This window comes from Zootoca vivipara, chromosome 13, assembly GCF_965207765.1.
Source record: "Zootoca vivipara chromosome 13, rZooViv2.hap1.1, whole genome shotgun sequence".
NCBI classification, from domain to species: Eukaryota; Metazoa; Chordata; class Lepidosauria; order Squamata; family Lacertidae; genus Zootoca; species Zootoca vivipara.
Window position 1 is genome coordinate 43120286 of NC_142596.1, and position 27273 is coordinate 43147558.

The 27273-nt window shown below is 42.3% G+C and overlaps 1 protein-coding gene across 1 annotated transcript in view; it reads left to right on the forward strand.

Moving 5' to 3' along the window:
* Window positions 1-27273, forward strand: part of BAIAP2L1 (BAR/IMD domain containing adaptor protein 2 like 1) — a 68424-nt gene that overhangs the window by 36988 nt on the left and 4163 nt on the right. The window contains exons 4-12 of the mRNA XM_035130832.3: window positions 6635-6696; window positions 6815-6886; window positions 10076-10213; window positions 15806-15958; window positions 16436-16603; window positions 17417-17567; window positions 17936-18143; window positions 18930-19007; window positions 20640-20817. Of these exons, the coding sequence (XP_034986723.2) occupies window positions 6635-6696; window positions 6815-6886; window positions 10076-10213; window positions 15806-15958; window positions 16436-16603; window positions 17417-17567; window positions 17936-18143; window positions 18930-19007; window positions 20640-20817 (1208 nt within the window). The remainder of the gene's footprint in view (window positions 1-6634; window positions 6697-6814; window positions 6887-10075; window positions 10214-15805; window positions 15959-16435; window positions 16604-17416; window positions 17568-17935; window positions 18144-18929; window positions 19008-20639; window positions 20818-27273) is intronic.

Sequence of the window (27273 nt, forward strand, 5' to 3'; positions counted from 1 at the left end):
CGCCTCACTTCAGCCACCGCTGCTGGGAAAGGAGCGAAGCGGGTGAGGCGGAGGCGCAGGCGGCTCCATGTGCCTCAATGTACCCTCTGCTGAACGGGCACCCTAGCGCACCACGCCAATCAGCCCAGTGGGAAGGACGGCCCTGTTTGCCTGTGCTGACTATTATTGCACAAACAGACACCCATCTACTCTGGAGATCCTCTCTTACCTACTTGCTTAAACAATGTCAGACTCTTGGGCATGTTCAGACCTGTGGCTGAGCAGTATTAGATTTTCTTTTGTACTTGCAGTCCTTGCAGTTTTGAAGTCCACACAAGCAGTCTATTCATTCAGGCTTTGAAAAGATAAGACTGCCCTCTGTAGTTGGGTAGTAGATGTTATTCTATATAGTGGTTTGTTGAAATGTCACAAGAGTAAGCAAAAGCCACTTCCTCATTCATATGGGAGTTGTCATCAATTGCCCCACCCCCAGCTGCAGTCCCCTGTGTAACATGCCATGTTGTTTCGTAGGATGATCTCAGGATTGGGGGGGGGGGCTCGAAGAGTTGCAGCGTATATGCAGTTCTTTGGATCAAAGCTTATATATCAGTCTTCTTTAATTAGAAATATGCATCAATTAGTATAAAACCATGCCTTGAACAAAAAAAGGCCCAGAGAACAGATATTGCAACTACCTTGCCAAGTAGAAAAACAAATGCTGTGTTTTATTCATACATTATTTAACAATGCACCTGCTTGGTTTTTATTGTTTTTTAATACCAAAATTACTCGCAGTAATGTGCCTATCAATTTTAAATGAGGCAAGATGGATATGTTATTTATATTTACTTGTATTTGCATCAATCATAAGCTTTTAATATCCATGGATATAAATATGTTAAATCCTGGGGGAAATATTAAGTGAATAGGTTTATTTGAAATTATTTGAATGTTTTTTGCTGATAGATGTGCAAATGATAATGGGCGTTATAAGCTGCATATCTGACATGCACATATGACTGATATTAAAGTCTGATTTTTAGAGAGGACTGGGTTGTTGTTGTTTTAAAAAGCATATTCTGACATACATAAAGAAGGGGTATGTTTTCTGTTGTCTATTGTGGTGTGGAATTTTTTTTAAAAAAACACATTAATTCTCCTTACTCTAGTATGAAGGGCAGTCTGAATCTGGAATGAATTTTCGGTTATGCTAATGAAATGTGGAAAGGGTATTAAGAGAGAAAGCTTTCCACCAGATGCGCTACATTCAGAAGACACAACCTAACTTAACCAGTACTTTTATATTTTCCCATCTGCCATACTTGAGAGACAGATTTCCTGCTTGCAGTTCTGCACACCTGTTATAAACAGACTTCACATGCTTCACAATGCTTTGTTGTGTCACATTATAAAGCACAGCTGAGGCTTAATAATATGACTTTAAAATCTGCTAACTGTGGGCATTTACATAAAGGAGCACAACTTGTCCTACCATTTGCGCCTTACTAAGCTCTCTGAGATTACTATGGTTTCACTGTAAAAATATTGACTCATGACACAAGGGAAAATAGGTTAACCAGTGCATACGTCTGCATGTTGACAACAAGGCTCTTAGAAGGATGTTGTAGAAGAAGAAATGAGTCAGGTGTCTAAAATGAGAGGCTTAAACACTTGCTTTAATTTCCCAGTTATATTAGTCCTTCAAAATGTTGAAGTGTAAAAAAAAAAAAGTTTTCAGGAATAGCAATGTAACACACTGTTTCTCTGAGATGTTCAGTCAGGCTGAGTGCTACTGAGACTAGAATAACAACATCTGAAAGTCAGGTTTTCCAGTCTTGACCTGCCAGGTAAATGAGTTGTTTTATTGAACATTTACATGATGGTGGCAGGAAAAGCCAGAGGAAGGGAGTGTACAGGGGTGGGGAGGGTTGAGCCAGCACACAACCTTGTTGGATTACTGTCAGTACTTTAAGTTCCAGGTTCTACTGCATTAATCTTTGCAAAAGTGCCAGCCTTTGGTTAGCTGTGTTGCTGTGGCAGCAAATTCTCAAAAGCATGTACTGTATGAGCGAAGCTGAAAAAAGCAGGCCCTGAACTTTATTCATTAAATGTAGTTGAAATTAACCAGTCTGTTTTACATTGTAAATTAGATTCCTTTATTATTTCATTATGTCTACAAATATGCATTCTTATGGCCATGTAGTCTAATGTCCTCCTCTGCAGTCCTGCCTATACCGGTAGTACTTAAATCCCATTTAAGTAGGTGGGGCTTGCCCATCCATAGCTAAGGACAGAATTATGCTCAGCCTTATCCTTAATGTCATTTGCAAAACAGGTTATAAGTATTCTTAATTTTTCAGGTGGAGGAGCTGAGGCAGAGACAGTGTGCTACTAATATGGCAGAAGAGGAAGGGCATGTATAAATTAGACATCCCAACACTTTGCTGTTGTAATAGTTAATGTGGAAGGTGGATAAATAAGGACGAGGATTCAATAACCTCCTGAACCCTTATTCCTGTTGCCATAAGCAGAAGGAAGTGGTTTTGACAGACTGTGTTGCTCTTTAGCCATAGTTGCACTGCCACCCAGCTGTGGTCCATTCAGGATCTCTGTGGCACGATGCAAAAAACAACAACAACAAAGATCATAGGTAGATGTTGGGCTGCTGAAGAAATACAACCTGTGCTGTTAATAATGATTGTGCAGCAGAGGTTGGGCAGCAGAACACTAGCAGGGGGACAGGTTAATAGCAAAAGAGTTTGTAGATCTTCTTGCATATGTGTTTAGGCTGAACACATGAATGGGCAACAGCATCACACCTGCTGTCCCTGCCCTCCATTGCAGAAAGAACCCCTTATTGAGAGAACCAGCACTAGTGGTGGAGCAATCTTTTCTCTGATGAACAGCTACCAGATTTTTAGAAGACATCTGAAGACAGCCCTGTTTAGGGAGGCTTTTAATGTTTAATAGATTACTGTATTTTCTTTTTCTGTTGGAAGCCGCCCAGAGTGGCTGGGGAAACCCAGCCAGATGGGCGGCGTATAAATAATAAATTATTATTATTATTATTATTATTATTGTTGTTGTTGTTGTTGTTATTATAGCATATAAAATCATAGAATTGTAGAGTCGGAATGGACCCTAAGGGCTATCTAGTCCAACCCCTTGCAATGCAGGAATCTCAACTAAAGTACCCATGAGAGATGGCTATCCAGCCTCTACTTAAAAACCTCCAAGGAAGGAGACTCCACCATCTTCCAAGGGAGTCTGTTCCACTCTCAAACAGCTCTTACTGTCAGAAAGTTCTTTCTGATGTTTAGTCAAAATCTCCTTTCTTGTAACTTGAAACCATTGGTTTAGGTCCTAGCCTCCTGAGCAGAGAAAACAAGCTTGCTCCATCCCTCAAACGTTCCTCATAAGGCTTGGCTTCCAGACCCTGGATCATCTTGGTTGCCCTCCTCCACACATTTCGTCTTCTCAATATCCTTCATAAATTGTGGCACCCAGAACTGGATACACTACTCCAAGTGTAGTCTGTGATCTGTACACTATACTTCTGTACAGATTTTCCTCTTCTCCTCCTTCTGCACAAATTTTATATTTGTGCAGCTGGTTATTCCTGCCTTAGTGAGAAGCTTACATTTGTCCCTGTTGAAATTTATTTTGTTAGTTTTGGCCCAATTCTCCAATCTGTTAAGGTAATATTGAATCCCGATTCTGTATTCTGCAGCATTAGCTAGCCTTCCCAGTTTCATGTCATCTGCAAATTTGATGAGAATCCCCTCAATTCCTTCATGCAAGTTGTTTATAAATATGAACAACCACTAGCCCAGGACAGAACCTTGCAGCACCCCACTTGTCCTTTTTCTCCAGGATGTTGAGCAACTATTAGTGAGCACTCTTTGGGTTCGGTCAGACAACCAGCTACAAATCCACCTAAGTTACCTCGTTCAACCCACATTTTACCAGCTTCTCTATAAGAATATTATACGGGACTTTGTCAAAAGTCTTACTGAAATCAAGATACATTACGTCCATAACATTACCCTGATCCACCAAGCTTAAAGGTAAAGGGTAAAGGGACCCCTGACCATTAGGTCCAGTCGTGACCGACTCTGGGGTTGCGCGCTCATCTCGCATTATTGGCCGAGGGAGCCGGCGTATAGCTTCCAGGTCATGTGGCCAGCATGACAAAGCCGCCTCTGGCAAACCAGAGCAGCACATGGAAACGCCGTTTACCTTCCCGCTGTAGCGGTTCCTATTTATCTACTTGCATTTTGACGTGCTTTCGAACTGCTAGGTTGGCAGGAGCTGGGACCAAGCAACGGGAGCTCACCCCGTCACAGGGATTCGAACCGCCGACCTTCTGATCAGCAAGCCCTAGGCTCAGTGGTTTAACCCACAGCGCCACCTGGGTCCCCACCAAGCTTATAGCTCAATAAAAGAAAGAAAGAAATGCAATGTAATGTAATGTTTATAAGGTTGTTGTTGTTTAGTCGTTTAGTCGTGTCCGACTCTTCGTGACCCCATGGACCATAGCACGCCAGGCACTCCTGTCTTGCACTGCCTCCCGCAGTTTGGTCAAACTCATGTTCGTAGCTTCGAGAACACTGTCCAACCATCTCGTCCTCTGTCGTCCCCTTCTCCTAGTGCCCTCAATCTTTCCCAACATCAGGGTCTTTTCCAAGGATTCTTCTCTTCTCATGAGGTGGCCAAAGTATTGGAGCCTCAGCTTCACGATCTGTCCTTCCAGGGAGCACTCAGGGCTGATTTCCTTAAGAATAGATAGGTTTGATCTTCTAGCAGTCCATGGGACTCTCAAGAGTCTCCTCCAGCACCATAATTCAAAAGCATCAATTCTTCGACGATCAGCCTTCTTTATGGTCCAGCTCTCACTTCCATACATCACTACTGGGAAAACCATAGCTTTAACTATACGGACCTTTGTCGGCAAAGTGATGTCTCTGCTTTTTAAGATGCTGTCTAGGTTTGTCATTGCTTTTCTCCCAAGAAGCAGGCGTCTTTTAATTTCGTGACTGCTGTCACCATCTGCAGTGATCAAGGAGCCCAAGAAAGTAAAATCTCTCACTGCCTCCATTTCTTCCCCTTCTATTTGCCAGGAGGTGATGGGACCAGTGGCCATGATCTTGGTTTTTTTGATGTTGAGCTTCAGACCATATTTTGCGCTCTCCTCTTTCACCCTCATTAAAAGGTTCTTTAATTCCTCCTCGCTTTCTGCCATCAAGGTTGTGTCATCTGCATATCTGAGGTTGTTGATATTTCTTCCGGCAATCTTAATTCCGGCTTGGGATTCATCTAGTCCAGCCTTTCGCATGATGAATTCTGCATATAAGTTAAATAAGCAGGGAGACAATATACAACCTTGTCGTACTCCTTTCCCAATTTTGAACCAATCAGTTGTTCCATATCCAGTTCTAACTGTAGCTTCTTGTCCCACATAGAGATTTCTCAGGAGACAGATGAGGTGATCAGGCACTCCCATTTCTTTAAGAACTTGCCATAGTTTGCTGTGGTCGACACAGTCAAAGGCTTTTGCATAGTCAATGAAGCAGAAGTAGACGTTTTTCTGGAACTCTCTAGCTTTCTCCATAATCCAGCGTATGTTTGCTATTTGGTCTCTGGTTCCTCTGCCCTTTCGAAATCCAGCTTGCACTTCTGGGAGTTCTCGGTCCACATACTGCCTAAGCCTGCCTTGTAGAATTTTAAGCATAACCTTGCTAGCGTGTGAAATGAGCGCAATTGTGCGGTAGTTGGAGCATTCTTTGGCACTGCCCTTCTTTGGAATTGGGATGTAGACTGATCTTCTCCAATCCTCTGGCCATTGCTGAGTTTTCCAAACTTGCTGGCATATTGGGTGTAGCACCTTAACAGCACTGTTTATAAGGTAGTATTGTAAAATATATTGGTGTCAATTAGCGTCGTGAGTAACAGTGGCCATGTATAATTTTACTCTAAAATTTGTTTTGCTGTTTGTGGCAAGGGATCGAGAAAGAATAACCAGATATACTATGTACTGTTAAATGCTTCTATTTACTGTCTTTCATCATAAAAGTTTCCAGAACAGGAAAAAAAATGTTAACTGCACTCCCCTTGAAGGAGCAGCATGTAGTCTGAGCTAGTTCTTGATCCAGCTAAGTGGATGCTCAGAAGGTACCTTTTTCCAGCTATGGCTGCTGCACCAGCTGTCACCCTATCTGGATCAAGATAGTCTTACCAAAGTAACCCATGCACTAGTAAGTTCCTGATTAGATTATTATAATGCATTCTACATGGGCCTGATTTTGAAGATGTTAGAGAAGCTGCAACAAGTACAGAACACAGCCACCAATGTTGAGCAGAGCAGTTAATTGAACTATTATAATCCTGACTTTACAAGCACTGGTTGCCAATACTCCACTGAGTCCACTTCAACTGAACACCTACCTCTTCACCTGGTATTTTGGTGGTGGCTGGTTTGTTTTGGCCCACTGTAATTGGGAAATGACCATCTGTTGTATGTTTTGATGTGATTTGATTCAGTTTTATCTAGTTTAATTTGTCATACCATGCTTTAATCTATAAATAGCCACGTTTGTAACATAGGGATCACAAATGATGAACAGTATAAAAATTAATTAATTGTGTTTGTCAACAGGGCATGTTCTCATAGAAATTTCTATTGCACAGAAGAAACTGAATGACAGCTTAGAAGAAAGTGTAAGTAAATACCCATGCAATATGTTAATATTTTTTTTTTAAACCTATTTTTTTGGGGGGGGGACCTTTGTGTGTAAACTAACTCTTTGACTACACGGTTATCCATTTACTCTTGCAGTTCAAGAAATTCCATAAAGAGATTATATCTGAGCTGGAGAAGAAGACTGAACTAGATGTAAAATACATGAATGTAAGTATATTGTTTTTCAGTGCCAGAGAAGATTAATCATTTATATGATTATCTTATCGTATGTGCTACTTAGTGTTGGCAAATATCACAAGAAATTACTTCCTCGAAGCAGGTTGGGAAGGTTTTACACATGTGGAGCAGAGCCCCTGTGCTTACAGCAATTTTCATGATTTAGGGCACAAAGTTCAGTCCTTAATATCTCTGTTGATGTTTATAGTATAGAAACTTTGCCAGTCTACACGTGTTGTCTTCAAGGCTGAAACGTTAAGAATTCCAACAATCCTAAATTACATTTATCCTGATTTGTACATATAGCTATAATTAAGGTGTTTTGGGTTACTAGATGTTATATATTCAGATTTTACCTATTTTTATATCTCATGAAGATATTTTAAAAAATAAAACAAGTATTAAAGCTAAGATATTAACCAGTCAAAGGAAGGCTAATAATGGCATATTTATTGTTGTATTATGCAGTGGCTCAGTTATTAAATTTTTGTAGTGGAGAATAGCTGACGGTCAGACACTATGAGTTAAGTCAAACAGTCAAGGGCCTGATCATGCATCTCAAGCAGCAGCTTTGTGGACCTACAGTACAGGTTAAACTTTAAAAAATTATTTCAGTAATGCAACTTTTTATTTTTTATTTTTATTTTAATTTTTACAAATGCTTTCTTTTGGTAATTCCACAGTCAATAATACAAAAATAAACATCACTATTACATTTCATTAATTACATTCCATTTATAATTGACCTGCCTAACGACAAATAATTACAATTACAACAAATAAAGGCTTGACATATCTTGCTTTGCATGTCATACATCTATCTCATACTGTATATTGGTTTCACCTTTTAAGTTGCGTTACTGAAATAAATGCACTTTTCAATGATATTCTACTTTTCCAAGTTCTACATGTATATGAAAGTGATGCAATATTCAGAATCCTGATGTTAGGCTTTCATCTTTTGAATACTTTCACATTGGTAATTGCCTTACCAAAACCAACTTGATCAAAGTAAAATAAAGCCCACCTTCACAGAAATAGTCTTAGATATCCTGCGGACCTATGGAAGGCATTTAAGATGCAAAAATACATGAGAGCAAAAACTTGATCAGCCAATTTTATTTATTTTATTAAACATATTTGTAATCTTGTCCTTCACTTAAAGGTCCCAGTATGGAATTACATACCCTGAAATCCAAAAGATTAAACAAAAGCATTAAAGCACATAAAACCAAATGCAAATATCCAGTTACAAGTTAAAACAGAAACAGAAATTCTATTAGCGCATATATCCCTATCCCAAATCTTGGCAAAGAGTTGCTTCTTCACCTGACAGTGAAAAGGCAGCAATGTCATAGTGAGATACAACACAAAGGGAAGGTTGTTCCAAAGGCATGGGGCTACTGCAGGAAAAAAAACCCCACTCATGGGTCTCCACCCCGCAAATCTCATTTAGCATGAGGACCACAAGCAAGGTTCCCCCTGCAGATCTCAAAGCCCTGGTTTCTCAGTATGGGAATATAATCTCTCAATTTTTTGAATACATACACCAGCTAGTTCCTATGTTTTTTTTAAAAAAAAAACTAATTAAAATAGTAGCATTTGGACATCTGCTGGGATAAAAACAGTGGTGTCGGCCTATGAAAGGGTTTGATGAACAGGAACTTTACTACATTTGTCTTGTCTGAAAGTTCAGCAGGTATGAGCACAGATACTGGGTAGAACAAAACCCAGAACGAAACAAAAAATCACTGGCTATCAACTTAATTCACATATTCTTAATAGTTTTGCTTGTGCTTATCAACAATGATAGAATTACAAGTATGAAACATTCTCATAGCTGGATTACTTTAGCATATTGCTAGAAAAATAAAAATCTGCCACAAACTGAGGACTGAATGTATAAACTGTGTGATATCTTGATGAATTTTCCCAAGAAACCCATACTGAGTATGGCAGATAAGGTAGTTTTGTGGCTAATGGTGGCCTGTTACAGAACTCTTGTGAATTGGCTTAAGGGCTGGATATGAGTCTCTGACTTAAACAGAATATTGTAGGATAATAGTCAACTTTTATGACATAGCTGAATGACACAGGAAATTAAGTAGAGAGAAGTTTCCATTAGGAAAATCTGTTGGGGAGGATTTCATGTATTTATATTTTGAATACTGTACTGTATAAACATTTTTAATGAACCATGTCAATAGGCATGTATCATGTGTAACTTGTGAAATGATTAGATACCTGCTTTAAATGTCATTTTGAGGAAGACGTTCTGTGCCAGTCAGTCAGATATTCCATTGCATCAACCCAAGGTCACCGGAGTTTCTGAGAGCACAGGCAGATATTTGCATACATAAGTGAGAGGCATTTTTAAAAGACCAGGATTATATTCATTTTGCTCTAAAGCAAGAAACATCAATCCCCTTCTTTTTAGTTCTAAGATCCTTGGCAGATTTAGCAACTGTTCCGTGTGTTGTCTATAAGATGACAGCAATACTGTACATACAAAATCTTGAACAAATACAGCTCAGAATGTTTTCATTCTCAAGTTTCTTTTGAAAAACTATTTATTTATGTTTGGCTGCTCTAATGTTTTCCACGTGAAAGTTGCTGATGCTAGATTGAGGAAACAAACTGCAGCACATTCTTATTCTTATTTATTTAATTTGCATACCACCCTTCATCCGTAGATCTCAGGGCGGTCTACAGCATAAAAAAACAATATAAAAACACCAAATCCATGATAAAAACAAGAACAAAAAACAAACCAATAAACCTCCCTTCCTCCTCCCACAAACACATTTAAAAGGGGTATAAGATGCTAATACGCCAAAGGTCTGGTTGAAGAACATTTTTGCCTGGTACCTAAAAGTATATAATGAAGGCACCAGCGGAACCTCCCTGGGCAGAACATTTCACAGACGGAGCCACTGCAGAAAAAGCCCGTTCTCATGTTGCCACCCTCCAGACCTCTTGTGAGGGAGGCACACAGTCATTGTATTGCTTTTTTTGCTACTACTGTATAGCAGAATGATACTTGTTTTATATTATTATGCTGGCATTGGTTGCATATGTACATCCTAAATAATTTGCTTGCTGTAACAGGGAGCTGAGCTTCCAACGTCATCAGCTAATTATTATATTCTAATATAAGATTTCTGAATGCTTTGATTGCAGGCTACTTTGAAGAGATACCAGAATGAACATAGAAGCAAATTGGATTCTTTGGAAAAATCTCAGGCTGAACTGAAGAAAATCCGAAGGAAAAGTCAAGGAGGAAGGAATGCAACAAAATATGAGCATAAAGAAACTGAGGTTAGTGCACTCCCCTGGTGCCTTCCCATTGCAACCCCTTGTACCACATCTAACTGTGATGGGAAGGAGGAGAATGGGAAAGCCCGATGAGCGAGTGGCTTCAGCTCATGAAATTCTAGATCCAAGCCCTTCCATCTCTAATTCAAATACAGTCGTACCTCAGAAGTCGAACTGAATTCATTCCAGAAGTCTGTTTGACTTCCAAAACATTTGGAAACCAAAGTGCAGCTTCGGATTGGCTGCAGGAAGCTCCTGCAGCAATCGGAAGCTGTGGAAGCCCCGTTGAACGTTCGGCTTCCAAAATAGTTCGCAAATTCAGAACACTCACTTCCGGGTTTGTGGCATTCGGGAGCCAAAATGTTCAAGAACTAAGCTGTTTGAAAACCAAGGTACGACCGTATCTTAGATTTGATTAAGTTCAAAGGGTGTGATGTTGTGTATCTCTTGGAAGGAAAAAATAATTAAGTGTTGTGTAGATTTGCAGATGTAGCATTTAGATAAATGCATTTATAGGTGATAAATTTATTGCTAGATCAGAGAAGGGCAACCACTGTTGTGTATTGAGTCAAAGGATTTTATATCTGTATTATTATTGTCTGTATTTGCATTAGGATAAAGTAACTGCCTTTTGGTCCCAGAGGGTACAGCTACTATTGGTTCATTTAAGCTGCTGTATTTGGATCCTCTGTCTTATTGGTTTCCTCCAAAAGGCAGCACTGTGATTGCGTGATATTGTTCCCTCCAAAATGTATCCCTTCCTAGCTAGTCCCCTGTCCCTATAAATGTAGCTTTCCTCTCCTCAGTCTTCAGTCTTGTTCACTTTAATAAAGAGCTGTTACTAGAGAACTGTCTCCAGCATGTTTTGTCAAGAGAGCTGAAATCACAAACCCCACGTCACAACAACTGGCGACGAAGGTGGGATCCGGAATGCTGAGGAGCGGTTAAACACAACCCTGCCTCAGAGTCCGGATTGCAGCTGAGAACAAGACTCACTGGCCAGCTGAGAAGACGACCCTGCCCGCTAGGACAATGGAGAGTCCAAGGGTATTGGAGCCCTTCCAGCCATCAGAGCCCCACACCTGGGAAGACTACGTCGAACGCTTCGAGTTCTTCGCAGTGGCTCAAGGGATCACCGATGCCAGCAAAAGAAGGGCCACATTCCTGAGCTACTGTGGGCCCGAGACCTTCAAGCTAGCCAAGGCATTACTTGCTCCAGCTAAGCTGAGTGAGACATCTCTCCAAGATATTCTTGCCTGCCTAACAAGCCACTTGGCGCCTACTGAGACCAAGATGGCCCGGCGGATGGAGTTCCATAAGAGGCAGCAGCGTGCTGGGGAGTCTGTATCCACATTTCTGGCTGAACTCCGGAAGCTCGCTCAGCACTGCGGCTTCCAAAATCTGGAAGAGACTCTCCTGGATCGGTTTATTGGGGGTCTGAGCAGCAAGAAAGCCAGAAGACGCATCGTGGCTAAAGAAGAGGTTACCCTTGCTTCAGCCTTGAAGGAGGCCACCGCCACGGAGAATTATGAAAGAGAGGAGCTTGATGCCAGTCGCAAGGCCACTAAGCCACAGATAGAAGTTGCGCATGCCATGGACGAGCTAGAGGCTACTCCAAGCCAGAGCCCAGTCCGTGGGGTTGAGTCGGTGCGTCAGGCCTGCACAGTGCACAGAGATCGCCGAGGCAGTTGCCCAGGTTGTGGCGGAAACCATGAAAGGAAGAGTTGTCGTTTCAGGGATGCTATCTGCCGGACGTGCGGAAAGACGGGTCACATCGCCAGGGTCTGTAGATCGGCGGCGTCGGGAGCGACAGGAGCACCTAGACTGGAGCATCGCAGACCGCCCACAGCAACTCGTTTTCTAAAGGACTGCCACTACGTAACGGAGATCAATGGGAGGGCCGTGCAGTTTCCAGCGCAAGGCAAGGCACACGTCAAGGTGAAGATTGAGGGTCAGCAGTGTGACATGGAGGTGGACTCCGGATCTGCATTCACCATCGTGTCAGACCAGACCGCGAAGACATTCTTCCCCAGGGGTAAGTTGCCCCCTCTGGAGCCCTTTCCGGCAACCTTGCAGTCGTACTCAGCAGGCCGCATCCATGTTATGGGAATGTGTGCCGTGAGAGTACAGTTCCGGGACAAACAGGCTGTACTCAAACTGGTGATTGCGAAGGGCAGTCGCCCCAGTCTCCTGGGCACTGACTGGTTCCCTGCCCTGGGACTGAGTATCTCAGGGCTTAATTCAATCCAAACCTGCCCTGAGATGAGCGAGGTATTATGCAAGGAATTTGCTGGTCTCTTTAATGGAAAACTGGGTTGTTATAAAGGGCCCCCAGTTGACTTCGAGTTGGACCCCGGGGTGGCTCCAATCCGACTCAAACCAAGGCGAGTGCCATTTGCACTGCAACCCAAGATCGAGGCAGAGCTGGATAAATTGGTCAAGCAGGGAGTTCTCGCACCCGTGGACTCTGCTAAGTGGGAGACTCCAATCGTCACGCCCCTTAAAGCAAATGGGGAAGTCAGGATATGTGCAGATTACAAATGTACTATCAATAAGGCACTCAGGGGAAACTCATACCCCATTCCAGTTGTATCACATCTGTTGGCTAAACTGGCTGGGGGCAAGGTGTTCGCCAAAATTGACCTGGCACAAGCTTACCAACAGCTGCCAGTAACCCCACAATCAGCGGAAGCACAGACTATTGTCACACATAAAGGGGCGTTCAGAGTTAACAGATTACAGTTCGGAGTTTGTGTGGCCCCAGGGATTTTTCAAGGGCTCATGGAACGCCTGTTAAGAGGTCTGCCGGGGGTCTTGCCATTTTTTGATGACGTTTTGATTGCTGGAAAAGACCCACAGGAACTGGTTGCGCGTGTCCGTGCAGTGTTGCTCAAGTTCAAGGAGGTGGGGTTGCAACTGAAAAAGGAAAAATGCAGTTTTGGGGTGCCAACGGTGGATTTCTTGGGGTTTAAAATTGATGCATCAGGCATCCACCCCACAGATGCTAAGATTAAGGCCATCATCGAGGCACCACGACCACAGAACAAGACGGAGTTGCAGTCATTCCTGGGACTTATTAACTTTTATCATTCGTTCTTACCCCAGAAAGCTTCGGTAGCTGAACCATTACATAGACTATTGCAGAAAAAGAATGTGTGGCGATGGGGGCGGGAGCAGCAGAAGGCTTTTGACTCCTTGCGAGGAATGCTGAGTAGCAGGAGCGTCCTTGCTCATTATGATGAGTCAAAGCCGCTGGTCCTGGCATGTGATGCCTCTCAATACGGTCTGGGGGCTGTGCTGAGTCATAGGGAACCGGATGGGTCGGAAAAGCCCATCTCTTTCTATTCCCGTACGTTGTCGCCCACGGAGCGCAACTATGCTCAAATTGATAAAGAGGCACTGGCTATTGTGTCTGGAATCAAAAGGTTCTATGATTATTTGTACGGTCGCCAATTCTCCATTGAAACGGACCACAAACCACTGTTAGGGTTGTTCAACCCAAACAAACAAACGCCACAAATTCTCTCCCCCAGAATGTTGCGTTGGTCAATATTCCTGAATGGGTTCCAGTACTCCTTGACCCATGTGCCGGGGAAACAATTGTGCCATGCTGATGCGCTGAGTCGCTTGCCCCTTCCTGGCGGGAGCAATGAGGATCCTGCTCCGGCGGAGCACATTATGATGCTAGAAACACTTCCGGGGGCTCCTGTAACAGCTACGGATATAGCTGAGAAAACGAGGAAAGATGCTGTTCTCTCCCGTGTGCTCACTTGGGTGGGGAGGGGGTGGCCAGGTGGTCCGCATGAAGAAAAATTCAGGCCTTATGCGACAAGGCAGCACGAATTGTCCATGCATAAGGGTTGTCTCCTATGGGGAGATAGGGTGATCATCCCAGCACCACTGAGAAACAGGGTTCTTGAGACGCTTCACATGGGACACCCGGGAATGGTCAGGATGAAGTCGCTAGCCCGATGTTATGTGTGGTGGCCTGGAATGGACCAGAACATAGAACAATGGGTACGAACATGCAAGGCATGCCAAGAGGTGCGGCCAGAAGTGGCCAGAGCACCAGTCCACTGGTGGGAGCAGTCCAGGACTCCCTGGAGCCGGCTGCACATAGATTTTGCGGGGCCATTCCAAGGGAAGGTCTTTTTGGTTATCGTTGATGCATATTCCAAATGGTTAGAAGTGGCGATGGTCCCTAGCATGGCATCAGCTGCCGTAATCAAGGTGTTGAGGCAGCTGTTTGCTACCCACGGGTTACCTGAGACCATTGTATCAGATAATGGGGCAGCTTTTGTATCCCAAGAATTCAGGGCATTCTTGGCTGATAACTTCATAAGAGGGGTCACATCCGCGCCCTTTCACCCATCCTCCAATGGGCAGGCTGAGCGCATGGTAAGAACAGCCAAAGAATCCATTGCGCGCTTAATGGAGGGTAACTGGTCGGCTCGCATTGCGCGAATGTTATTTTTGCAGCATGCGACGCCGTGTACTGCGACGGGCAAGTCGCCAGCCGAGCTGCTCTTAGGTAGAAGACTGGTAACGGTGCTGGATTATGTCCACCCAGATAAAATGCCAAACCGTAATTCAAGAGCAACCCCCCAGGCTGAGACTGACACAACAAGGTATCTCGCCCCTGAAGATCTGGTCTGGGTGAGGAACTATTCACGAGGTCCGCGGTGGGTGGCTGGTGTGATCACCCGGGCTAGTGGACCTGTGTCCTATTATGTGACCTTGGAAAATGGGCAAGTTTGGAAGAGACATATAGATCAGCTGAGGCGCCGGGCGCTCAGCAGGGAGGAGTCAGATAATTCATCCCTGGCTAATGACGCACAGCTGCGAGACCAGAGTGAAAATGGTCCAGAGGTGCAGTCACCAGGGGCTTCAGCAAATGAACCAGGGTCTGCTAGTCCTCATGATGACGAGGTACAGGTCGGGGACCCTGAGATGTCTGGGACTCCCTCTGTTCCTGATGAAACCCCTATAGCAGCTCCTCCACCACAGGTAACACCCAATCCAGAACCTGCAACACCTGTTGTCAGGAGATCAGGTAGAAGTTGTAGGACCCCACAGTACCTGAGGGATTACGTCTGCTGTGCTCACTAGGGGGGGAGGGGTGTTGTGTATTGAGTCAAAGGATTTTATATCTGTATTATTATTGTCTGTATTTGCATTAGGATAAAGTAACTGCCTTTTGGTCCCAGAGGGTACAGCTACTATTGGTTCATTTAAGCTGCTGTATTTGGATCCTCTGTCTTATTGGTTTCCTCCAAAAGGCAGCACTGTGATTGCGTGATATTGTTCCCTCCAAAATGTATCCCTTCCTAGCTAGTCCCCTGTCCCTATAAATGTAGCTTTCCTCTCCTCAGTCTTCAGTCTTGTTCACTTTAATAAAGAGCTGTTACTAGAGAACTGTCTCCAGCATGTTTTGTCAAGAGAGCTGAAATCACAAACCCCACGTCACAACAACCACATTGTTTATTTCTGTTTGAGAATGGATTAAGACATTAAGGTTGCTATTGGATCCGAGTTGTGTAAGAAGAATGTGTCAAGTTTTCTCTGTTGTGATCTATTATTTATTATTTTATTTAGTATTTGGAAACGGTGACTTCTCGACAGAGTGATATTCAAAGATTTATTGCTGAAGGTTGCAGAGAAGCTCTACTCGAAGAGAAAAAAAGATTCTGTTTTCTGGTTGACAAGCACTGCAGTTTTGCTCAACACATGAACTATTACCATGTAGAGGTTAGTATGAGAGGAGACGCTAAGTAGTCAGAAAAAAATTGTTTTGTGGGGATGCTGAGGTTTTCCACAACACAGATTACACTCTAAAGGCATTCATTTTAGGCTCCATTTTCTTTGATTGTGACACAAAACATTTAAATTATTGGAAAAACTTTACCTGTAAATGAAAATTTCAAGCCACAACATGGAGCCTGCGGTGGTTTATTGTTTGTGACTATGACCCTATAAAGTAAGCATGTTTCATACAGAATTTTATTTTTATTTTCTATAGGAAATCATACATAAAGCACTGCATTTCTGTGATGGGGAAGTATATTTTTTCCAAACAAGCTATATGCAGGTGCTACAGTATGTTATAGTTCACATTGCCAATAGAATTTAGCAGGAACCTTGAACTAAAGATATCTGTACACACAGATAAAATTTTAATCTGAAAAGCATATAATCTTATTTTTAACTCACTCATATTTTTTGTAGTGCGCAGAGTTGCTTAACGCCAAGTTGCCTAACTGGCTAGAAACTTGCAGTGATGCTACCAAAGTGCCAGAGAAAATCATAACCATGATAGAAGAGATTAAGACGCCTGGCTCCACTCCAATATCAGGAACTCCTTTGCCTTCGCCAATGATAGAAAGAAGCAGTATGGTGAGGAATTCTCTGTTGATTACAAGCTCCTTCCTGAGGGCAACAGCAGGGTAGGGAAAAGGAGAAATGTGTTAAAATGATTCCAGGTTCCAGACATGGGGCAGTATTCAACTAAATAGTTGCGAGAACCACAGAACAGACTTAGGACTCAGCTATACAGCTCCAAATAAAACGTTTTAAGTGTGTTTTAAGTGCAATATACAATGTGACTCTAGATGGCAGCGGTGAGCCTCATGGAAAATTCAATATATATTTTTAAATGCTTAAAAACAAAGCATTTTCAGAACGGTTTTTATATGTGTGTAGATTCTACCCTAGTGGATACAGAGGGAGAACCAAGAGAGATTTCTCCTTGCACAAGAAAATAATCAGTTAGTTGAATGCTGTGCTGAATACAACCTATGACTTCTAAAGCAGCAACTAAGTCACATTATCAAAGCTTTATGTTCATGCTGATGGGGGCAAATGGCATTAGAGCTCTGGTCTTCAACTGGTGGGCCATATGGAAGGGTAGAGATCTAGATCTCCCCCCTCCACGTGCTTTTTATCATGCCTTATACTGGATGCTATAAAGTTTTTAAACCCAGCTGCTGAAATATTCAAAGAAAAATGACAGGTTGTCTCTAACAGAGTTCTGTTCAGAATAGACCCATAGACCTATATTAGTTGTGCCAATTAATTAAAATGGATCTACACTGAGTTGATCCCCAGTGTTTTTTAACCTTCTACTCCTGTTTGCATATGTGGACAAAATTGTTGATATAAGACATTATTTCGTTGTACTGATGCTTAATGTTAATTTTGTGTCAATAGCTTGGAAACAATTATGATTCGCTTCATAGAAGTTCCCCCAGAGTACCCCCTGCACCCACAGGCAGAGCCTATACCAGTCCTTTAGTTGACATGTTTAACAACCCGTCAATGGCTCCAAAGACACCTTCAGAGAGATTAAATCATTCAACAGGTAAGCTGTGTGTGTGTGTGTGTGTGTGTGTGTGTGTGTGTGTGTTGAAAAGGCATATTCTTGTGAAAATGACTATTTTAGTTAATGTATTTGTTTCATAAAATTTATACACCACTTGATTGTAAAAAAAAACCCACCTCGAAGCGGTTTATGAAAGCTAAAACAATAAAATAATTAAAATAAATACAACCATACTTAAAAACATACAAAAGTTAAAATACGAAAACTTAACTTAATTCTTGCACTTAATCCCATAGTTAATTGGAAGTTTGAGTGAGGATAGGAAAAGTGTTCACTGTTGTTAATCAATTCCATTTTAACTTGTTTTTGTTTGATCCAGTTCTGTGTTGCTGTTTTTTGTTAATCAGATCACGCAGATGATTCCAGTTTATTACGATCAACCTCTGTTGCTACAGGACTAAATATAATGAAACGGCCAAAAGTTAAAACAATATTTCCCCACACCGCTGAGAGTAACAAGACTCTACTTAGTTTTGCACAGGGAGATATCATCACACTACTTATATCTGAAGAAAGAGATGGCTGGCTGTATGGAGAACATGATGTGACTAAAGCGTAAGTTAATCCACATGTCTCCTGATTCCAAGATGAGAAGAGAGTTTTAAAGCAATGGAGCTCTCTCCCCCCCCCTTTTTTATATTGTTAATGATGCTTTAACGTTCTGGATGCTGTCAGCTGTAGGAATGCCAGATGGACCTACAGGGAAATTTTGATGCTGGAGCAGTTTTGTAATTTTAAAATCAGAATTAAGAACCCCAAGCATATTTGAAGGACCACCTGACTGTATACATACCTGCCCTTATTTTATGATCTTCAATAGAAGGTGTACTGTCGGTCTTCAGAGTATCTGAGATGAAGATAGTAAGAGATACCAGAGCCCAGTTGCGTATTTCTGTCCCCACGCAGGTTTGCCTGGCACTTACAGCATTGCCCTTTTGGCACCAGGCAAGGTCCATTTTTATTGTCCAGAGCTTTTTAGCTACAGCTTCAATCCCACTGACTGCATTATGCTGCTTTTTATGCCCTTTTCATTTAAGTTTTTGCATTTACGTTTTAATGTCATTGCCTTTTTTAAATAAATCATCCTGGGAATATGTTGGAAGCATCCTGTGTCTCACAGTGGCACAACAGATGCTTCCAGAAAGCCCACACTCAGGACATGAGCTCCCTTCCCCTGCTGTTCTCCAGCAACTGGAATTCAACTGCATCCTGCCTCTGAACCTAGAGGGAGCACAAAGCAATCCTGGCGTGTCTACTGCTATTCCATACAGTGCAGTTGCTTTAAAGGATACGAATTGGAGCTTCCATAAGGTGGTAATTTATTGTTACATTCCATTCTAGAAAAGGATGGTTTCCCTCATCATACACAAAGCCTCTGGAAGAACCAGTGGAGGAGGCAATTCGTGTGCCAGTGCCAAGGTAATACTGTTTCCCCTGGAATTTATATAACACATTTTAACACTTTCAAGGGATGTGCTTGAACAAAAGATAAAAGCAGTCTCCCTAAATATAACTATAGACTCAGCTGTACAGCTGCAAATAAAACGTTTTAAATGTGTTGTAAGGTGCAATGTACAAATGTGACACTAGGTGGCAACAGTGAGCTATGCCAAATTCAATGTATTTTTCAAAACATTTTTTAAAAAGCATTTTCACAGCATTTTTATATGTGTGTAGATTCCATCTATGATCTTGCTTAAACATTATTACTTACTTTTATACCTTTCTTTATGCCCCATCTTGTTATACTTGGACCACTCTAACCAACCCCAAATAAGTAGCCCCGTTGAAATTAATGGAACTACCCCATGCTACATTAGTTATATCTTTATCCCATCCTTTCTCCCATGAATTCATAGTGGCAGACATGGTTCTTCCCCCATGCTTCAAACTTACATTCACAGCAACCCTGTGGGTGGAGTCAGGTTGAGAGACAGCAATTAGCCCAACGCCACTCAGTAAAGTTCATGGTTGAGCGGGCAATAGAATTAAACCCACCCCAGTTTAGTCCAACACTACCATACCAGGCCTCACATAGTGCTAAGCAAACGCAATCTAAATTCAGTTCAAGTTTACACCTGCTGTACTGGGCATAGCTGCCAAGTCTCCCGTTTCCCCCGGGAAAACCCCTTTTTTCTTACCTTTTCCCGGTGGTCCCCTGTATCACTTCGTCTCCCGTTTTTCTCCATTATTTTCTCCTGTTGGCGGCCATTTTTATTCTTTCCGATTTGCCCTTCTATGGGCACCAAAAATGGCCGCCGCCAGCTTCAAAAGTCGCATCTACACATGTCCGGAAGTGCATAGACGTGACATCCGGTGTTGGCGGCGCCCATTTTGGTGCCCATAGATGGGTGAAGCGACACCGGAAGTTGCGTCGGCACACTTCCTGACATGCGTACAAGTGACTTTTGGGCGGCGGCCATTTTGGGTGCCCATAGAAGGGCAAAGCAACACCGGAAGTTACATCGATGCAACTTCCGGTGTAAAATGGCTGCCTGTCCCGGATTCTGCAGTCCGGAACTTGGAAGGTAAGGTACTGGGTGCACAGTAGCTTGTCACACAGGGCAACATAAACTGCATGTCAGACCCAATGGGTAATTTCCCACTTGTAGGCTCTGTTTAATCTATCTGTAAGTGTGTGCAAGCATTAACAGACACAGTGGATTTTGGCAAACACGGGCTTCTTTCTTGGAAGGCACAGGTAAGTCTGTAATAGTACACTCATCTCTTTCCGCCCATTGCAGTTTTCTGAGCATAAACAAAGTTTTAAGGACCACAAATGCACAGTAGTTTTGACCCTTGGACACATTCTTCTGCCTGTCATTCTTCTTGAGTTGGCTATATGTGTTGCTAAATTAGCTATACTTCACATTCCTAATTCCAAATGGGAAGACACTGTTTCTTCCCCTCAGAAAAATATAATCCCTGAAGGCTCTATCTATAAAAATCAACTGCTCTAACCCCAAGGAGCAAAAAGGAAATTCACAGTGAGCTGGAACTGCCCTGCTCATTGTTTCTATTAATTTTAATGGTTGGTTTTCTTCCCTTTAGTTCTGCACCTATCCGAAGCATCAGCTCAGTAAACTTAGCAGAGAGAGGTACGGTTATCCTTCCCCCACCAGATTACTTGGTACCTGGACAAACAAGAGCAACTTCAGAAGCAAGGCTGGAATCTTCGAAAAGTTCTACTCTAAAAACACCAGTAGCCAAACCAGAAAGTACCGCTCTTGTGAGTATAGCTGTGAATTTGCATGCTGCCTTTTGAAGCATTGTTTAGTTTTGTGCAAATCTCAATGGACATGGAAATATCCTCATGAAATATGAGATTATATCCACCTCTCTTTCATATATTTGACTCCATAATAGCAACCAGTAAGTAGCATTTCTCTGGAACATAGTCTTCAAAAATATTTGGGGGGAATGCATATTGCATATTTATTTTTAATCTTCCTTGAAAGGTTTCATGTGCTTTCCTATAACAGGTTTTAGAGCTAAAGCACACACAATGAGACAGATTACTTACTAGTCCTAAATGTATGTAATTCCATAGCAAATTTTCTCTTGATTCCAGATGTACATCTTTCCATCAAATTAATTGCTAGACAGGGTTCTCAGCTAGTTACTGTACCTGAATTAAATGGAGAGCCAGTAGGACAGAATTAAATATTTAATAGCTACAGTAACTTTAATTAGCATTTCAGGTGTCAGGTGTTTGAACTGGATAAGAGATCAAGTGGAATGCATCCTACCTTCTTATTGATCAAATCGCATGCCACTAAAATCCTGGTATAAAATTGGAATCTGCAGCATAGTCTGAGTACTCTTGTCAATATGTAGCTTTTTAAAATTAGTGACAAAAGTGTGCAATCAAAAATGTGGAAGGTATTTAAAGGCAAATGCATATACAGGCATTTTCAAGTCACTTTTCAAAATAGATTAATCATCTATAAAACATTATTAGATTATATTCAATATTAGTCCTACGCAGAGAAGACCCACTAAAATTAATGTAAATGACTGACTTAGATCCGTTAATTTAAATGGGTTTACTCTGAGTAAAGCTTAGTTGGATGCAACCTATTATTAATTTCATTTTTGTATCCCTCCTTTTCTCCTGAGGGAGCCCAGGATAGCTAAGAATAACCATACAGAGTAAATCAATACAATGATTAAAACCAAAATCAGAAAATAAAGCAAAATGTAGCAGGCAGCAGGTTTTTTTTAACTAGGCTCCAGCTATGCACCAAAGGCATATGTTTTCAGTTGTCATCTGAAAGATGGCAATGTAAGGGTGAACTGAATCTCCACCACAAATGGGGTACTGTCACTGAGCAGGCCCTTCTTCACCATTCCTTCGGGCTTACAGCATCCAAAAACCAGATAATTATATAATGCTTTTCTCTCAATCTTATATGCTGCTTTCCCTGCACACACACCCCAAAAAGTGCTAGATTGCTACCAAATTATAAATACACAGAAAATATCAGAAAATGCGGAAGACATCAAATGTATCTGCATTCCAGTTACAAGCATAATGACTTGTGACTAGAAACAGTTCAAATAAGTACCCTGAAAACATCAGCAAATCTCTGAAGGCTTTCTTAAAAGAGGGAGACCTTGCAGGTTGAAGAAAGTTATTCTGGATCATCAAATTTCAGACTTTCATAGGGAGCTAGTGTGGTGTAGTGGTTAAGAACGGTAGACTCATAATCTGGGGACCCGGGTTTGCTTCTCCCCTCCTCCACATGCAGCTGCTGGGTGACCTTGGGCTAGTCACACTTCTCTGAAGTCTCTCAGCCCCACTCACCTTGCAAAGTGTTTGTTGTGGGGAAGGATGGGAAAGGAGAATGTTAGCAGCTTTGAGACTCCTTCGGGTAGTGATAAAGCAGGATATCAAATCCAAACTCTTCTTCTCAAAACAGGGTGATCAGTTTTTGTATACAGAGAGTCACACTTGCGGGAAGAAATACAAACACCTTGAGTTGTTTCATTCCAATTGTTAGGCATTATGTGAAAGGACATTCTCCAGAACACATCCCATTAGAAGCAACGAGAGCCATGCAGATCTGGAGCAGTCAGGGCCGTCTCAAGCATGTCGGCCGCCGTGGTGCGGAGATCGCTCCGGTGCCCCCGCCCTGGTGGGCAGGCACAGTGCGCAGCATGGCTTCCGCACGGCTTTGAGCCACCCAGCTTACCCCTGGGAGCAGTGCTCTTACTGATGTCCCATTTACTCCAGAAAGCTTGTTCAAGAGAACATCCTTGTGGATTGTGCCTACTGTTTTATTTAACCCAGGAGGAAAGAGAGGTTGGCTTTTTTCATCCCAGTCAGTGCGTTTAAAGTACAGTACTTAACATTGGCTTAGTCTCTGATACAGTATAAGATAGTGGTCATTCACTTTTTTTGGATCACATTCTCCCATGGTCAACCCTCCAGGGGGCAAACTGTAAATGCGGGTGTTACTAATTAAAAAAAAGATTGTTTTATCTTATTTTGGGGGTTCTTGGCAAGGTCATATTAGCCCTTTCACATTACAGAATCATAGCAGGGAACTCACAGGAATGGTCAGTAATAAGAATAATTTTTTTAATGGCATATGGGTGAGCAAGGGGCTTGGATGGCCACAAAAAGACCTTTTGGCATCACAGTATCTAACTGGGATGCCTATAGGAGTATCAATAAAATATTTTTTTAATTTAAAAAAAAGATAAATTTGAGTTATAAAGTGCTTGAAGGGTCACAAAAAACCCTTTGGCAGCAGTGAGACAATGATGTGATTCCTACTCTTTGTTGGCATCTGGGGGTCGATAGGCCAGCTGGCTCAGCCCCAGCTGGATCGTCTCCCTCTCAGCCTTGCCGCTGCGGAGATACATCAACCTCTGGTTCCGACGTGAATCAGTGACTCAAGCTTGCTTGCTTGAGCACACTTTACTTAGCAGAGTAAACTGCCCAACAGAAGAGGCTTGTGGCTGTGGATACATACTAAAACTACGGATTTATTTTTAATAAATCAGAACAAAGAAACATGCCGTCTCTCCTTGCCGTCTTCTCAGAGAGAGACTCAGGACAAAAGCAATACACAGAGCGGAAGTTCCGCTCACGGGACCCAGCAGTCTGTGCTGGAATGTAAACAGATATGTGACACGCAACAATCCCATGACTGCAACAAAAGGTGGACTGGAATCTCCCAACACTCTTGCCCGGTCAGCAAGAGTTTTCACATGGCAGAAGAACAGTTAAATGCCCACTTATACTATGCTTTAGTATTATAAGAATAAGCCTCACTGCATCTAAGGCATGTATGTTCCACACACACTCTTTCCTCTCCTCTGGTGCAGCAGCAAAATCAAAGCTTCTGTCTTAGTTAAGCCACAGTTTGGCATGAAGCATAAACCATCACCATTCTTAATTCTGCTTAGTTGAAACAATACATTTTTGAACCAAAGTTCATGAAGCTTGTTTGTTTCAATTAGCCACCATTAAGATTAATCACACTTTTTTCCAGATTTGGATGATACAGCAAGCTGCAGTTAATGTAAAACAGAAACAAGCACTTCCAAACTCCTCCTTGTGGCCGTGCTGGAAGAGGGGGAGTGTCTGAGGCTCACTCCAGCTCATTCTCCCAACACTAAACTATGGGATACTGTTAAGTCTCGGCTGGCCCATATTTTGTCATGCTTTGCAGTCTTAGCTTCTTTTGGATAAAAGAAAAAGTCTTAACCATCGTACAGTGTCAGAATTATATATTGACTCACTTAAGCCTGGGGTCAGCTGGTGAGACCAATATGATCAACAAACAGTCCTTTAACAGCAATTATGAGAGTTTTAGAGGGATCCAGGTGGCGCTGTGGTTAAACCACTGAGCCTAGGGCTTGCTGATCAGAAGGTTGGCTGTTCGAATCCCTGTGACGGGGTGAGCTCCCGTTGCTTGGTCCCAGCTCCTGCCAACCTAGCAGTTCGAAAGCATGTCAAAATGCAAGTAGATAAATAGGAACCGCTACAGCGGGAAGGTAAACAGCGTTTCCATGTGCTGCTCTGGTTCTCCAGAAGCAGCTTTGTCATGCTGGCCACATGACCTGGAAGCTATACGCCGGCTCCCTTGGCCAATAATGCGACTGGACCTAATGGTCAGGGGTCCTTTTACCTTTACTGATGAGAGTTTTGCAGATTTATTAGACTGGAGAAAGTTGCTAAGCAAGCAGTACAGGGAGTTCTTTGTGATTTGACAAGCATAGGGGTGACTAGAGCCCAGCTAAATTACTGTATGAATTGAGCATCATTGGATTGTATTTCTTGCCATTAATTTACCCCAGTAAATTCTGGAGGGACTCAGCTTTGGAAAGGCATTTTATGAGAAATAGAAAATTTAGAAAAAAATTAACCGGCCAGTCTAAGCTGTGTAACTTAAATATGGAACCAAATGCTATTGTGCGAATAGAGTACTGGTGGGGGGAGAGGTGGTCAGGCAGTCCCTTTCGTTTTAAAAATTATATCAGCTGATTAATAAAACAACATCCATTAAATTAAAGGAACACTGAAGTAAACCAATAGAACAGCATTCAATAAAACTACAATCAATTAACGCCAAGAGGCCATATTAAAATGAGGCCATATGAGCTGGCCCTACTACTGTCATGTGACATCAGTGGGCCCAGTTTGGGCCTGATCCGCATGCCACACCTTCAGTGGTAAGCTGCCGTTCATGAAAGGGCTGCAGGTGGACCGTGGCCTTGCCACTCTGTTCAGCTGCTTCCCCGCCTTCCCCCCCTTTGGGGACTCAAGGTGAATTACAGATAAGCTATGTGATGTATATTAACATAGTCAAGTGAGTGCTGCCAGTAATTCATGTTTCATTAAATATGTTGCTTTTAGACTGCTCATTTCTCTCAGGTATTTTAACACTCAGAAATAATGGGATTGCTTGCATTGAAACATATTGACATTTTCTCTTTTTTTGCATTGATTTATAGAGTTAATTTATTCTCTCTCTTGGTGTATCATAGTAAAATAAAAAAATTCCTTCAGTAGCACCTTAAAGACCAACTAAGTTTTTATTTTGGTATGAGCTTTCGTGTGCATGCACACTTCTTCAGATGACACACTTCTTGGTGTATCATAGGTAATAATAAAATGAAACCCATATTAACATACAGTATGTTTGTGTGAGAAGATGATACATTCTGTTGAAATGGCAGGATTCCTCTCCCATTGTCCTTGCTGTGAAACTGCTGCATTGGCAGCCTTTTGAGAGAACTGTAGTGCCACCTTCTGGGCACAGAGGGTTGTTGCACCTTAGGCACATACAAAAATGGAAGTACCGTACTGTATGAAATTGGCAAGTTGAAGTCAATTTTTTTTCATGTTTTCTTAATATAGGAAGCTTATAATTGGGTAGAATGGTATGATAGTTGATTCATATTCAACTATTTATTGCTCTTTATATAAATTATAACTAGCTTGTTTATAAATAAAGGCTTTTAAACTCCCCTCTCCAATTTAAACAATTTTTTAAATGGATTTCTAGCCCACCGTTTTAAGGTGTGTGCCCTAAGTTTGGGAGCCTCTCTAGAGCAGCATAGAAGGGGCTACTTTTGGAAGGAATCTTCTTCCCAGGGGCAAAAAGGAACACTTTCTGTTTGTACAAGGGAATGGTTGTCACTTTTGATTACTCAGAGTATAAGCTCACAATGATCCCTTCCCTCTCTTTGTGCAGTACTGTTATGCTGCATCTTTTGTCCTTGAGAAAAAGTGGCAAAAGGAATCCAGCCTAAACTCTGAAGAGAAATATAAAGCATAAAAAGATCATAACAAATACACGAGTCTGAAATCTACAGTGTGAAGTGCTTCCTTATGCAATGCCCTGGGCAGATCAAAGCACCATAGGTCTTACACATGCCACTGTGGGAAAAGAAACGGCTGGTGCATTTTGGCATCTAAAACAATGTCAAAAATATTGACACGCAAGATCCCCACACAAACATTTCATGTACAGTCATACCTCCATGAACATCTACCCCCTCAATCGTCCACTTCGGTGGACGTCCAGGACAAACCTGGAAGTATCAGAACAGGTTACTTCCGGGTTTGCAGCTATACGCAGAAGCACAAAACCGCTCCACGCACGTGCACAGAGCGACACTCTGTTCAGCGTTTCTTTCGTCGAGCGTCCGGGGCTTCTGAACAGATCCCAGATGCTCAGCAAGGTACCACTGTATTTCATGGAATTGTAGAGTTGGAAGGGACCACGTGGGTCATCTAGTCCAACCCCTTGCAATGCAGGAATCTTTCGCCCAATGTGGGGCTCAAACCCACAATCCTGAGATTAAGAGGCTCATGCTCCACCAACTGTTAAGAAGCTTTTGTGCAAATATTTTTTTATTAAATTTATACCCTCCCCTTCCTCGCAAGGGAGCCCGGGGCCGCAAACATATCAGTGTTAAAAACAATACCATTAAAAACAAATTAACAACGTATTTAAAACATCTGAAAACTATCACCTGCTTTCACAGCAATAATTCCAAGGTTGCTAGGAACAACAGCTTTCAGCCACCTAACACCTAGGTAAACAGGAATGTTTTAAAATTCCTCCTGAAAGGTAACAAAGAGGAAAAAAGACACACCTCACCCAATATGTCATTCCAGCAACCCTAAGGCAGGTCTGCACAACAATGTGTGGCCACGCATCCT